This window comes from Mauremys reevesii, linkage group 3 (assembly GCF_016161935.1).
Source record: "Mauremys reevesii isolate NIE-2019 linkage group 3, ASM1616193v1, whole genome shotgun sequence".
NCBI classification, from domain to species: Eukaryota; Metazoa; Chordata; order Testudines; family Geoemydidae; genus Mauremys; species Mauremys reevesii.
Genome location: NC_052625.1, coordinates 178,830,598 through 178,846,605, shown reverse-complemented (window position 1 = coordinate 178,846,605; position 16,008 = coordinate 178,830,598). Strand labels below are relative to the sequence as shown.

Sequence of the window (16,008 nt, the reverse complement as noted above, 5' to 3'; positions counted from 1 at the left end):
CTCCACCCAGATGAGACATGCTGTCCATGGTAATCATTTTAGATGTCAGCTGATTTTAGTATAATTGAATTTGGTAACATTTGTGCTCCCTATTAGGGGTTGGAGGTACTGGCTTTTATTAATTTTAGCTGAGACACCAAAGAATGGTGTTAGGCAACCATTTATCTGCCACAATGATTACAGCCTACACGGTATTTACTCCTTACTCCTAGGTCAAATGTATGTAAGCCCATTAGAAGGCACAATGTGAAAACACTGGCTATGATAAGGGCCCTGCCAAATTCATAGCCATGAAAAACATGTCACGGACCATGAAAACTGGTCTCCACCGTGAAATCTGGTCTTGTGTGCTTTTACCCTATACTATACAGATTTCATACAGATTTCACAGAGGAGACAAGTGTTTCTCATATTGGGGGTCCTGACCCAAAAGGAAGCAGGGGGAACACAAGGTCATATTAGGGGGGTTGCGGTATTACTACTAGCGATGTAAAAGTTTAACTGGTTAACCGATAAAATTGATGCTTATTGGTTTCTGTTAGTGATTAAACTCCACCTGGGGTCCTGAGTGCCAGCCCTGAGTGTCCCTGGGGTCCTGGCTGCCAGCCCCGCACCCGGCATCCTGGCGTGCCCAGGACTCTGCTGCTACTCTGCACAGAGCCCTGGGCATGGGGCCAGCAGTGGAAACCCACCTAAAATGTGGGGGTGCTGCAGGACCCCCCGCACCTCCGTTTAAATGTTTAACCGTGTAACAGATAGAATTTTAATCGGTTACACAGTTATTGTTTTTACATGTTATTTACATCCCTGATTACCACCCTTATTTCTCCTCTGCCTTCAGAGCTGGGTGGCCAGAGAGCAGCGGTGGGTGGCCAGGTGCCCAGTTCTGAAGGCAGCACATGCACAGAAGTAAGGCTGGCAATACCATACCATGCCACTCTTACTTCTGCACTGCTGCCTTCAGAGCTGGGAAGCTAGAGTGGTGGTTGCTGACTGAGGGCCCAGCTCTGCAGGCAGCAGCGAAGGGTGTATATACCATACCATCCTTACTTCTGCGCTGCTGCTGGCGGCAGCTCTGTCTTCAGAGCTGGGTTCCCAGCCAGCAGCCGCCACTCTCCAGCTGCCCAGCTCTGAAGGCAGCATCACCGCCAGCAGCGGCGCAGAAGTAAAGGTAGTACTGCAATGCCTCCCCTACAATAACCTTGCGACCCTCTTACAACTCCGGTTTGTGTCAGGACCCTTACAACACCATGACATTTACAGTTTTTAAAATCCTACGATTGTGAAATTGACCAAAATGGACCGTGAATTTGGTAGGGCCCTAGCTATGATGGTGTTGGCATCCAGCTTCCTCTCCATCTTGTCTGTTCTGGTTGGTGTAGTTGAGCAACTTACTCAGTGCATGAAGAATAAAGCTAGGACTTGGACAGCTATTAGATGGCTGAGGCTCAACACATCATCAGGTGACAAGTGGAATAATTTAATTATGATCACTGTCAGTAAGCCTTGCAGAAGAAAGATGGAGAGAAAACCAGCACGTGGAACCCAGGAAAGGGAGGGAGGAGTTCCAGGTGTTAAAGGGGAAGCACAGAAGAAACCATGAGGCTGGAGTGGGAGAAGGATATAAAAAAATAGCTAGGTAAGAAGCTTGGGCATAGCGAAGGGTGAGGAGGAGGAGACTAGGAAGAGAAGAAGTGTAAAGAGGCCAAGAGAGAATATTGCAAGGTTCCCTCCAATCAATCTGATGTTTCAGAATAGTGAGTTACAACCCAAATGTCAGATCACCGCAATAAAACCCTCTGTTAAACACCTCTTTTCCCACAGTTGTTCTTTGGAATTTTTTTTATTTCAAATGTAACCAAATAGTTCTTTTTAGAAATAGGTAACATTTGCTCTCGTACAAGTAAAAAACCCCAACAAGATACAGACTACTTTGAAATGTAAACCCTTCAGTAAAATGAACAATTAATATAATCTATAGGACTATTTGCTGCACTTTTGCACTCAAGACACACGCAAGTATGTATGACAAAAAACTACTATAATAAACTTATAATAAAAACTTTTCATTACCTTTAATACAAGTGGATGTAAACTTTGGTAAGCAGTTGCTTCAGTAACTCTTCCCTCATGTAGTTTCCCATTGTTCTTTGTAACGTAGATATATTGAAACCATGAATTGGCAGTGAGACCGGCAGTGGCAGATCCACCCATACAGCATCATGCCGAGATCAGTGGAGCTTTGTGCAGCTGTAAGGGTCTGTATGCATGGATCCAGTTGCAGGACTGGGGCCATAGTTCTTAACGTTTTCATTTACCATCTGCTGGTTCTGTGATCTTTAGGACTTTCCATTTTCTTGGACATGAATGTTTTGTTTTGTGTTACTTTCTGTGGAGTTTTGTTTTAAACAGTTTGTGTTCTATTAAACACACCTCTTCATGGATGAGAGAGGCTGGTACCCTTAGGAGGAAGGAGAACAGGTTTAACACAAACTGGTAGGTCTGGGGAAAGTCCGATTCTTTATAGTGTGTCAGTTGCCCACATATCCTACAAAAGAAAACAAAAACAAAAAATAGGATAAGTATGTCCTAAATCACAAATTTATCTTGTTGATATTCAAACATACTCAAGTTTTCCTCTAATTTGAGTGTTTTTTATTATAAGTACCATTGTTGATCTATGGACCCACTCAGAGTCTCAATGGAGTATTTCTTTGCAAGACTGGGGCCACAAACAGATTAGGCTAGGTCTTAGTTCTAGAGACAGGTAAGAATGGTGTGCTGTCCATGTTTCCCAAAACCAGGTCTCACACATTGGTCTTAACTAAAACCCTGTATTTTCCATGATTCTGCCCTACAGATTAAGACAAATTGGCTGTCAAATCTAAGTTGTCACTTAAGAAAATTATTCCTCTCCCCTCTCCCCTCCCCCGCTTATGAGGAGCAAAACCTTTTAAATGTGAACAGAATGTATCAGGTGCAGTCATGTTTTCCAGAGTCTGCAGACTGCCTGGAACAATAGCTCCAAGGTGTGTGACTTGCTATTGTTCATCATAACTGATGTAATTCTGAGCCTACTGATGACAATTAACTATTTCACTACTATTCCTTTTTAGCAGAAACTTTCAGCTAGTGCACTTATTCCATTGGCCATAGCTGGGGTGGTTACTATAGAGGGTATTGGACCAAGCTTTCTGTTGTCAAATTATTGCTGGAGTGGAGAACTGTGTTTCAGCCTCAAAAAAAGTCAAGCCATCTCTGTCCACACTGATTGGACCTTTACTGTACATTGCAGTTTACCTTTAAATAAATTTTCCTTAAACACTTCTTCCTGGAATCAATATTTTATAAAATAGCTTACTGCTGTATGTATGGTTACTTAAAATAAATCACCCACTGATATTTTTAGCACTTATTTTTGTTTTTAGGAAGTATTCGCCTCTTGTGTTTGAAATAGCAAGATTTTAAAATCAGGATTACATAGCGTTTGAATTTTGGGAGGTTGGTACTTTATTAAAATTAATTTTATAGTGGTGCACAATTTTATTGTAATTCAGTGTTCAAGAATAAAAAAATATTTGTAAGGGAGCAACATACAAAGGACTAGAAAAGGCTGACAGTGATGATTAAAAAAAAAATCCAAATTTGCATTTAGGAACTTGTAAACGATCAAAACATCATGTTTATGCACATCAATGGAGCTGAAAGAAAGATACTCAGGCATTTTTTATGTGGCCAACTATTGGAAACACAATGGCTCATGAGTTAACACTTCTTTTCAAAGTGTTCTGCTCTCTCAAAATATATTTTGTCAACCAAAACTAATGATCTGATACAAACAGGTTAAAGTGGCATTGCAGGGCACCTATTTGATTTTAATGGGAGTGAGGGTTTTCATACAGACATCAAATACTTAGAATTTGCATTTTCTTCCTCAAAGGCATTTTTTTCTTGCTATCTACTCCAAGAATAGCTAAAAGGAGCTAAGACTTCTGGACTTTGTGCTTTTTAAATTCCCAGACAACAAATTACATTAAAATGAAGCATACGTATAAATAAAATTAGAGTAAAATTCATTAAAGGGATGTTATAATTATCTTAAAAACTATGTGTTATAAACACAAAAAACTCAGTTAAGGTAAGCTTTAAAAGTCCAAACATTTTAACATATGAAATTCAAAGCAACCTTAACTATGCTCTGTAGCAAGGCCATGAAATAGCCATATGCATAAAGCATTTCAGATAAACTGATTTTTAAAGAAACATTTTTGGGGTTTGTTTTTAGCTCTATGGCATCTCTATTGCACAAAATCTCATAGCTGAGGGAATGAATGCTCTTTTCATATTTTCAAAAGATTAACCAAATGGTCATATTTGTAACTACATTAACCACTTGCACTATAGATGATACAATGGGAAATCTAAAGGATAAGAATTTAAACTCAATTTTTGATTTCTGAGGGCTATGACTATTTGCATTTCACATTATGTTCTAATGTATTACATATGTAAATACATGCTTAAATACAAAATTTGCATGAAGAGAGATTGTTCATGCAAACATACATAAAAAACCACTTATCCAATGTGTATCAGATTTATTCATATGAGTAAAGAGGATTCTTCTCTCACCGTCTGTTAAAAAGTTTCTTGTTCAAACAAGAGAATGAACCTACAGAACAAAAGCTCTTGTGATATGATACTATGTTTACATTACTCCAACCCACTTCTGTCTTGGTGAATGCATAAAAGGCAAAGTGAAAAGGAAAAAAGGTAGATGAATAATAAGCAAGTACACTGAAAAGGCAACAAAGTGTGCACACTTTAGATTCAGTCATTTTCAAAAACAGAATATTAAATAAATTAAACTTAAAATAATATAGCTGGTATTGTAGTGTTTATGTTCTTAAATGTGATATTTTATAGTAAATATAATCTTAAGGCTTGGGTATACAATATATTGGCATGAAATGCAATGAGACTGAATTCAGATATCCCAATCTTCCTTCTCACAAAGGACAGCAAAAACCCATTATTGCAGTGTGAATCCAAGATGATCTTCAATCTCTCAGTGTCCTTTCCTCACCCCCACCTAATCCACTGGCTGAACAGGAGCTGGGTTTGCTTTTCATGGCATGACCTAGTGGCAGAACAGTAAACTGGCCGTAGGCCAGGCCACCTTGTCTAAAAAAAAAATAAAATCAGGATTTTGGAGGCTAGATAGAAACACCATTTGAGATGTAAATTCCTCTTCCTGCCCCAAAAGAGGTAAATGCTATTGAACTCATACATTCTCCTGAGTAGTCTTCTGCAGTCAGATGAAAGTTGGCCATCTTTTAATCCACTTAATGTGTGCCATGTTAAATTTATATTGTTCTAGTTTCTTAATCAAAATATTTTGTGGTACTAAATCAAACGCCTTACAGAAGTCTAAGTATATTACATCAAAACTGTTACCTTTATCAACCATACTGTAATCCCACAAAAAATATATATCATATTAATTTGACAGCATCAATTGCATACAACAGTATGACTTTTCCAACCCAAGACCAATATATATATTAGGACTGTCAAGTGATTAAAAAAAGTAATTGCGATTAAACGCGCAATAAAAAATTAATTGTGATTAATTGCGTTGTTAAATAATAATGGAATACCATTTATTTAAATATTTTTGGGTGTTTTCTACATTTTCAAATATATTGATTTCAATTACAATACAGAATACAATGCGTATAGTGCTCACTTTCTATTTATTATTACAAATATTTGCACTGTAAAAATAATAGTATTTTTCAAATTCACCTCATACAAGTACTGTAGTGCAATCTCTTTATCATGAAAGTTGAAGTTACAAATGTAGAATTATGTACAAAATATAACTGCATTGAAAAAGAAAACAATGTAAAACTTTAGAGCCTACAAGTCCACTCTATCTGAGCGATTGGCTGAAGTAGGACTAACAAACTTGGTTACAATTTGCAGGAGATAATGCTGACCGTTTCATGTTTACAATGTCACCTGAAAGTTTGCATGGCACTGTTGTAGCCGGCATCACAAGATATTTACGTGCCAGATGTGCTAAAGATTCATATGTCCCTTCAACTTCAACCACCATTCCAGAGGACATGTGTCCATGCTGATGATTTTCATCATCTGAGTCATATGCTACCAGCAGAAGGTTGATTTTCTTTTTTGTTGGTATGGGTTCTGTAGTTTCCGCATCCGAGTGTTGCTCTTTTAAGACTTCTGAAAGCATGCTCCACACCTTGTCCCTCTCAGATTTTGGAAGGCACTTCTGATTCTTAAACCTTGGGTCGAGTGCTGTAGCTATTTTTAGAAATCTCACATTGGTATCTTCTTTGCGTTTTGTCACATCTGCTATGAAAGTGTTCTTAAAATAAACACGTGCTGGGTCATCATCTGAGACTGCTATAACATGAAATATATAGCAGAATGCAGATAAAACAGAGCCAAAGACATACAGTTCTCCCCCAAGGAGTTCAGTCACAAATTTAATTAACGCATTATTTTTTAACAAGCATCATCAGCATGGAAGCATGTCCTCTGGAATGGTGGCTGAAGCATGAAGGGCCATACTAATGTTTTTTGAGAGCAGTTATGTAATAAACAAAAAAATCTACATTTGTAAATTGAACTTTCATAATAAAGAGATTGCACTATAGTACTTGTATGAGGTCAACTGAAAAATACTATTTCTTTTATCATTTTTACAGTCCAAATATTTGTAATAAAAATAATAATATAAAGTGAGCACTATCCACTTTGTATTCTGTGTTGCGATAGAAATCAATATATTTGAAAATGGAGAAAAACATCCAAAAATATTTCATAAATTTAAATTGGTTTTCTCTCAGTGCGATTAATTTTTTTAATCACAATTAATTTTTTGTATGTATAAAAAAAACAGCTTAGCATAGTTAAGTCACTAGTCAATGCATAGTCTCAGTCCAGAGCTCTTACACTAAATATCTTGTTTAATAAAAATAAAATACCTTACAAAAATTTAATTTTAAGGAGAAACTTTTTCATGAACATTCAACACATTTCCAACAAGAGTCAGATACTTACTTCTCATTACATAGTTTAACTGAACACAGCCAATACTTGGTGTTCATGGTTGTAAGTGAATTGCCTTTTTCTTGCAAAACTCCCTCTAGGATATGCCCATGAAAACAATTACCATCTGTGTTTTCTTCAGCCCAATTTAACTGGAAACTTGAAGGGCTTTGCTTTTCAGCAACTTGAGTTGAACCAGACAGTGTGCCAAACTGTCTTTGTAAGTTCACTACCATTTCTGTACAAAGAGAAACAAAAACCTAAGCCACAATGTATCATCACATTTTCCCATAAACAGAGTTTACCTTTCTACACAGAACATTAAAATCCTGTTTTAAAAAGGTAATTTGAATTTGTGCTTTTTCCTACCTCTGCATGACGTATAGAGAAAGCCTGAAATGTTTATTTTTCTTCTTCTTCTTCCTCCTTTTTACATTTGAAATTCAAGTCAGTCTATTCTAAAAACCTCTATGGTGACTGGAACTATTATTAAAGTTATGACCCCATGTGAATAAAGAGACTGAAAGTTATAGAAGACCTGAGAGGAGAAGTAATTTTAAATCAGATTGTTTAGAGGTCTTTTTAAAAAACACATTAAACTCCATTTTCTAATGAACATTTTGAAGAAAGGATGTTTTAAGAATTCAAACACCATTACCCCTCCAGTTATGCTATCAGAGCCCACAATACACATGCTCAGACTCTCAAGAGGTACTCCAGCAAAACAAGTGAAGACCAAACAGACTTTCCCAATATCTTTACAATAAAAATCCAGTAAAAAAGAAAGCTTAAAAAATACAGGCTGCCTTTATACATAATAAAATAGCATAAAAAGGGCAAAAGTTCAATTACTAAAAAATCAATTTCAAGTCTCTTGTAATATAAACCAGGGCTTTGGAGCAGAGCCTGGAGCTGGAGCGCGGAGCAGCTCCAGAGCAGTGGAGCTGCAGGTTTTTGCCTGGAGCTGGAGTGGAACTGGAGCTGGAGCACAGCTCCAAAGCCCTGATATAAACTATGTATTCTGGTACTCTCATTCTAAATCCCTTTGATAAACAAAAACTTGAACAGGGAAAAAAGACAAGAAAGTATTAGTATTGTTTTGTTCACATTGTTGGCTAAAGAAAATTATACTCACGTCTTTTCTTAAGAACTACAGATTTTTCCTTGGCTGAGTAGAATAGTGGTTTTTCACATTTCCACATACACCTATCAGTGAAAGAAATACAACCTGGTGAAAAAATAAAAACCAGCAGAACCATATCCAAACAAACAAGAAAAGGCAGTCATTTCTCAAGATTGTTATTACAAGTATCCAATGTTTTAGGAATAACCGCAAGTTGGTAAGTGCCCAGTACCATTACTTCCCACCATCCATAAGAGAAGTCTCTCTTCAAACTGGTGGAGCGGGGGTAGAAGAAGTGCTCTTCATCAATTTTTCATCATTTATTGTAATCGGTTTTGATAGCTTTAGTAATTCAGTCACTGGTCACAGAGAGTTTCCATTTAATTAATATGTCAGGCCAAAGTTCTAAGTGTGATGGGAGAAAGAGCCTGAGGATTTATTAATTTGCTTTACTCCTCCAAGCTCATGTGACAGAAATAAGAGTGAAATCCTGGCCCCTATGACGTCACTGAGGGCAGGATTTCACTCAAGATGATCAACCTCAAAAAAAGTGACGTACAGAACAATAGCATACCTGGCTCTTTCTTCATCTAATTTCTTCTGTTCCACATCCACAGACTTCTTTATAACCTTGTACCACTTTTTGAAATCAAACCACTGGCAGCCTGAAGTAAAATCCAAAATTTAGTTTTAGGAAAAGTGATAGAGCACAATAAAATATAGAATGTTAGAAAGGTAGCAGCAGTTAGACCCTTAGCTTTCTTTTTTAACAGGTATATTGCATATCCTAGACTCTAGATGCCTTAAAAAATAAACGGTACAAAGCAACAGGCAGTGAAGAATCCTATAGGATACCATCAGGGATGTGGAGGAGCCAAATAAGTGGGAGTGAATTGTGTGTCTTTAGCGCAACTCATATAAACACTTACACTTCTTTGTTTTCACTCTTTGGCCCTTACCCTGCTGCCAAGAATAGCAGGAGTTAATAAGGCATTTCCCCCCCTAAGCTCCTTGATTCAGCCTCAAAGAGGTTTAACTCTCCCTCTCTAGAGAATAAACCTTTCACCTTTGCAAAATGAATTGACCTCCATACATATGGAATGTGAACTGTTCAAAGGAATGATGAAGGTTGACAGGTCAAGACTTTTAGCTACTTTTAAAGTATTCTTTTTTAAAGTATTAATGGGATGCTAAAAAGTTTAATCAGCTCCCAAAACAATGAAAAATAGCCTTCCCTGCTAGGCATCCTGCAAACAAAATGCCAACCATATTCCTCCTGCCCCTCCAAAACTCCAATGTCATATCATCCTTCCATATTTATGATTAAATAGAGTAATGAAAAATATAGCACAAAACCCCCTAAAACCTCTGTTCTGTGATTTGAGAATAAGTACCTCTCAATTTATGACTGAACTGTACCACATGTTCATTTAAGCAACATACCTAGCACCTACTGTCCCATGACAAGCGGTGTAAGTATGACTTTAGTAAATAAACATTGTACAATAATTATAAGAATTCCAAACAGAACCAAGGTGTGGAGTATATTTAAAATAAAACATGCTTAAATAACTAACTTTTGAACATACAAGGTATTGTTTACTCCAAAAAGCAGTGATGTGTATATGCCAAGAACAAAATATACATGATATAGCCAAAATTTTGAGTTGTAGTCAAAGAATGCAAGAGCAGAAATAACAGAAGCTATTAAAACTTCAAATGTTTTTCAGAAAATAGAGAAAAAAGTGTGTGTTTTGTCTTAAGTGGAAATGTTTTAAATTTTTATCTAGTCTAGCCCAACATTACAAATTAACATTTAAATTTTAGTTAACAGTTAATACTACAAATGTACATGCTAATGTAGATCCAACAACTCTGCAAATGGGCTTCTAGATTTTTAAATTTACCCCAAAGGAGTAATTGATGCATCATAAAAAAAACAAAAACAAAAAAAAAAAAAAAAAAACCACTACACACCACAAAACCAACCCCAAAAAACACCAAACCCCACATTCTTAGGGTCAATAAATCCATGCCCTACTTAGTTTAATTACAAAATTTCATTTTAAAAATTATATTAGATTCTTTTCACTGACATATTAAGTACCTTCTTTGTTCTTTTGATTTCTTTTTCCAGCAAAGTTTGCATGTAACCTGAAAATATATATATATATATTTATCAGATGGATTGTTTTTTGGAATCATACTTTCCACTTCTGAAACTTTCAAAAAAATGTTTTTTAAAACAAACCCGCTGACACCAAAAATTCCACCCATTTAATCCTTAATCCTATCTTTAAAACAATCAGATTTGGTTATCAAGTTATGTGAACTGAGATGTGAACTATTGCTTACTTTTAAACTAAAATTATTAGTTAGCTAAAGATACAGTAGCATTAAATAATAGATCATGAGTTATAGCAAAAAACTGACATCACCTATTATTGAATCTGCTTTCCATTCTTTGGGCATGAGTTAGTGGCTTAAAAAAAAGTTTTAGTGCAACATGTTAGAAAATTTGGGCCCTTCTGACATGAAAGTTTGCTCATAAATCATACTTACCATTCATACTGATCATCTAGTAAAAATAGTAATTTGAGCACCACTATAATGATGGCTGCAGCAAGAACATCGTATTTTACTTTCCTTGCTGATTTATTCACAGGATCAAGTGTCAGAAAGTCTGTTTCTCCAACATTGATCTTTTTTACCACTCTGCAAGTCCAATTGTGCAATTCATCTAATTAAGAAAAAAAAAGTAAAATATTGTTAAATAAGCTGTACAGACATGCCAAATATGCCAGTTTCTAACACCTTAAAATACACAGATTTTTCAAAATACAACTTTTTACCATTATTAACTAAATTAACCCTCAGAACACTCCTGTGAGGTAGGCCAGTATGATTTAAAATATATACTATGAAATAGGGAAGAAAAATTACACTTTGAATAAAAGACTTGGACCCTTTGGATGGAATAATGATGTTGCTAGGCTACCCTGGTCATACCCTAATTATGGCAGATCTTAAATACGTATTGTACAACCTGTAACTTGCAGGATCAGGGTCTAACTTTACTACTTCAAGTAGTCCTGTAGCTTTAAATAGGACTACTCCCGGTAATAAAATTAAATGTGTGTGTAAGTGATTGCAGAAACAAGGCCTGAAGTGACACAGTTTAAAGTTTACAATGCTAATCTTAACTACTCTCTGTTTAAACCACAAAAGGAAATAAATTCAGAGACTTTAATATTATTCCAACACCAGTTGTACTGCATCTGAACAGTCCAATATTACTGTATACTTATTTTCACTGGTGCAAAATCCCCAGATTTCTTACCTTTCCAGTTTAGCAAGAAACTCAGGAACTGATTACACCATCAGATTCCAAAAAGATTAGCAATATCTTGCTATATTCTGACTGCGTGCAACATTAGTTCAGCTATACTTTCGATTCCCACAGCAGCTATTGCTTGTAAGGAGTTAAATTAGTACAAGACCTGATCTTAATTTTCCAGTTGTCACCCTCATACATAACACTAAACACACAACAGAGAATATGCATCAAACCACTACAATCCCTGAAAATAAAATGTTACCAACAATAGCATCTCTTACACAAGAAAGTTTTAATATGTTTAAATAGTGAATAATAAAAGAAAAAATGACTTCTCATAATATCACCTTGGGACAGTGTGGAATTATCAATTCACTGTAGCCTAAATCACATAGTATATTCCCAGCCAGCTTTTTTTTGTTTGTTTGTTTGTTTTGTTTTGTTTTTTATAAGTTTTTTATTAAGGCAAAGTTACAATAAAACGTTAACATCCTACAGCATACATTATTTATTCAGAATCAGATTAATATTCAAAGAACCTGGTTAAAGCTTCTGGATTCCATGTTGGAAAGCCCTTCCTCCTCTGAGAAAGCTAGAAATGGTAACCAAATTTTTAAATACCTATCCTCTTTTTGGTGATTCTCTTGATACAAAAGCTTTTCCATTACAAGGACAGTCCATATTTTACTATACCACAATTCCAAAGAAGGAAAGGTCACCTATTTCCAGTAATGTGCAACACAAAGTCTAGCTGTTAACAATAAAAATATATTTTGTCGTTTTGTTTAAAATGTAGATCCTTTCCTGGAGCAATAAGTAAGCAGATCAGGGGATCTCTAAGAAGCTGGTATTCTGTCATAGGATCAATGTCTTTAATAATTTCCTTCCAAAACAATCTAATTCCTGGACACAATCACATGTGCAAGTATTTTCCCCTTTCCCTGCATCCTCTCCAACAGAGCACTTTCCTAGTAACAAACACAGGATGGATCTTAATTGGAGTCAAATGCCACCTACACAGTAATTTATACAAATTTTCTTTATGAGCTACACAAATTGAAGATGAATATCCCCTTTCCCTTACAGAGAAACAGTCATCCAGATCAATTTCTTTGTCCAAATCCCTCTCCCATCCTGTTATTCCTTTTTCAGATAGTCACAAAAAAATTTATGTTAAGTTTTATTGTGGATTACATTTGTTGTTCTTTTGTAACTATTCTTCTTTTATAATAATTTTAAAAGGTATTATAATAATAATAGGAGATACCTATCTCCTAGAACTGGAAGGGATGGACCGTGAAAGGTCATTGAGTCCAACCCCCTGCCTTCACTAGCAGCACCATGTACTGATTTTTGCCCCAGATTCCTAAGTGGCCCCCTCAAGGATTGAACTCACAACCCTGGGTTTAGCAGGCCAATGCTCAAACCACTGAACTATCCCTCCCCCCTTTGTAGTAAGTCTGAAAACTGAAGACCTACAGACCATCCTCAATTCACTTAGTTGATATTTCAAGATTTCAAAGTAATGTGATGTTACATATAGTGTAATGCTACACAGGCACAGAATGATTAAAAGATGGACTGTCCAGTCTGGAATTTTAGCCCTAAATGTGAGGTTTCTTCTTTTTACACATTCAAATGTGACCTTAAATAAGAACTGCAACTTCATACAGTGAGAAGGATTGTTGTATACTCATAAAATATCTGATAAGTATGAAAAAACAAATTACCATTTCTAAACTATTTGGTGAAAACAGCCATCTTGACTAACTGGAACATTTGAGATACCCGCAGAATGGAAGCCCAATATGTATAGCAATATATACTAGTTTCTATAGTCATTTGTTAGACAATCTTGAATGTTTACTATTTAAACAAAAAACATGGAATGTTTACACAGCACTAATTCTGATGTTAACTCAGAAATCAAGCAAGTCAGAAACTGGTTTATAGTCCCTGACACTGTGACCCCAGAGAACGAGAATCACAAGATACTTTTCATTTCAGTTTGTAAATACTGAGAAATCTCCAGCTGAGCTTCAGATAGTTGTATAGAGAAAAATGGGATTATTTCTTTTAATTTCTGTGATCAGATTTTATATATTTTAATATAACTTCAACTGAAAACTTACTGAAATTAGTTACAGCTTGCATAGAAAATAAGAGTCTCAAAAGCCACTTTTAAAAATGAATACTAGCTCTTCAAATGTATGTCAAAACATGTTTACATTGAGATTAAAACAACAGAAGCAATTGCAATATGAACTCCCTAAAAACAGAGTTTAAAGTGGAAATCATGAAGTGTCCCCTAACTACAGTGGCAATCAAGAACAACCTTATAAAAAATAATGTATACAATGAATATCAGCGCTCATGAAATTAAAATGAGTACCACACATAGGGCTTGAGCCTGCAAAGTGCTCTCCTTCAACCCAGCGAAGTACTTAAACACATGCTTAACTTTAAGAATGTGAACAGTCCTAAGGATGATTGGCAGGACTATTTACATGCTTAAAGTAAGCACATTGTTAAGCACTTTGCTGGGTCAGTCTCTGGGTGCTCAGAACCTTGCAGGATCAGGCCCATAATACTTCAATGTTCAGACAACTTATTAAATTACTTCTGTAGTAATTATCTTTGGGGTTCCATATCTAAACGTTAAGAAACTTAGAAGGAAGAGGGGAAGCACTGTCATAACAGTATGATAAAGCTAGTATGTGAATAGTTCATCAGTTCCTTTGCTAGAGAGCCTTAGCAGATCTATAGAATGCAAAGATCAAGGTTTAATTAGATGGTAAGTTTTAGAGAGTATTTACCAGGTAAGTTGGCTTCCATCAGATATTTAATGCACAAGATGTTTGGATGAAGAAAGCAGCTATCAGTTATAGCTGGAAAACAAGGCAAATCTAAAAACGCTGAAAGTTCAGACATCTTGTTATGCACATCTTCATATACAGGCCAAGACTGAAAGACAAAATAGGTTTAAAGTTTCTTCTGTTTTTTTATTTTACTCCAGCATCTTTAGCTATCCTTTCTTAATTCAAATTCCAAATTATTGTTATACAGAAACATTCATGCCCTTCCTTTAGCTCAGGGGTGGGCAAACTACGGCCCGTGGGCCACATCCGGCCCGCGGGACTGTCCTGCCCGGCCCCCAAGCTCCTGACCCAGGAGGCTCACCCTTGGCCCCTCCCTTGCTATCCCCCATCCCCCGCAGCCTCAGCTCGCTCGCTCCACCGCTGGCGCAATGCTCTGGGCGGCGGGGCTGCGAGCTCCTGGGGCAGCGAGCTGCGGAGCCCGGCCTGACCCAGTCTCTGTGCTGCACGGTGTCGGCGGCTGCGTGGCTGTAGCGCCGCCAGCCAGCGGTGCTCCAGGCAGTGTGGTAAGGGGGCAGGGGACGGGGGGGTTGGATAGAGGGCAGAGGAGTTCGGGGTGGTGGTCAGAGGGCGGGGGTGTGGATAGGGCAGAGGTGGGCAAATTACGGACCGCGAGCCACATCTGGCCTGCGGGGCCATCCTGCCCAGCCCCTGAGCTCCCAGCTGGCCCCGGCCCCTCCCCGGCTGTCCTTCCTCCCCCGCAGCCTCAGCTTGCTGTGCTGGCAGCGCGGCATCCTGGCTGGCTCTGGGGCTGGGCGGCGCGGTGCAGGGGCAGATTTACAAGTGAACACAGGGTGCCCTGGCAAAGGCCCCCCAACAACAGGGGGACCCAGGGCCGGGCACTCAGGCAACTCAACACTGGCTGCACTGAAATCATATGCAGGCGGGCGGTGCAGATGGCGGGAGCGCAGGGAACGCAGGCAGAGGACTCAGGGGGAGCACTGGGAGGCCATGCAGCCGGCCAGAGAGAAGCGGCCCTTTGAAGGGGAAACCGCCTCTTCTCTCTGGCTGTGCGGCTGCCCCTGCTCCTGTTGAGTCCTCCGCCCATGTTTGCGGGGCCACATTCCGAAGGGGCTGGGGGGCGGGGGGGAGATGGATAAGGGTAGGGTCCTGGAAGGGGCGGTCAGGGGCAGGGGTCCTGGAAGGGGGTGGTCGGGGGTCGGTTGGGGACAAGGAGCAGAGGGGTTGGATGGGTTTGGAGGTTCTTAGGGGGGCAGTCAGGGGGCAGGAAGTGGGAGGGGGTGGATAAGGGGTGGGGGGCAGGCTGTTTGGGAGGGGGCACAGTCTTCCCTACCTGGCCCTCCATACTGTTTTGCAACCCCAATGTGGCCCTTGGGTCAAAAAGTTTGCCCACCCCTGCTTTAGCACCTCTACAAGTGCTGGTATTATGCAGACTGCTCTTTGGAGCTGGAACTTTGTTCATGGCATGTGTTTGTGAGGCAGCAAGCCTATTTTTGGGTTCACAAAAAAAAACAAACCCTAAAGCACAGCAAATGGAGCATGAAACCTCAAAGGTAGACAGATAAATAACCAAATCTGTAGCTCTGTAACATAACTTCATACAAAAATCCCTTTCAAATTTCCATACT

General features: G+C 38.2%; 2 protein-coding genes across 2 annotated transcripts in view; both read right to left on the bottom strand.

The window, feature by feature from the left end:
• GRHL1 (grainyhead like transcription factor 1) overlaps positions 1-2,203 on the bottom strand; it is an 86,811-nt gene extending 84,608 nt beyond the window's left edge. The window contains exon 1 of the mRNA XM_039530309.1: positions 2,074-2,203. The gene's annotated coding sequence lies outside the window, so the exon portion shown is untranslated. The remainder of the gene's footprint in view (positions 1-2,073) is intronic.
• A 141-nt stretch (positions 2,204-2,344) lies between these two features.
• Positions 2,345-16,008, bottom strand: part of TAF1B (TATA-box binding protein associated factor, RNA polymerase I subunit B) — a 59,318-nt gene continuing 45,654 nt past the window's right edge. Inside the window, exons 9-15 of the mRNA XM_039530310.1 lie at positions 14,360-14,507; positions 10,769-10,946; positions 10,314-10,360; positions 8,781-8,871; positions 8,219-8,289; positions 7,096-7,321; positions 2,345-2,548 (exon numbers count right to left, since the gene is read on the bottom strand). Of these exons, the coding sequence (XP_039386244.1) occupies positions 2,383-2,548; positions 7,096-7,321; positions 8,219-8,289; positions 8,781-8,871; positions 10,314-10,360; positions 10,769-10,946; positions 14,360-14,507 (927 nt within the window). The 3' untranslated portion in view covers positions 2,345-2,382. The remainder of the gene's footprint in view (positions 2,549-7,095; positions 7,322-8,218; positions 8,290-8,780; positions 8,872-10,313; positions 10,361-10,768; positions 10,947-14,359; positions 14,508-16,008) is intronic.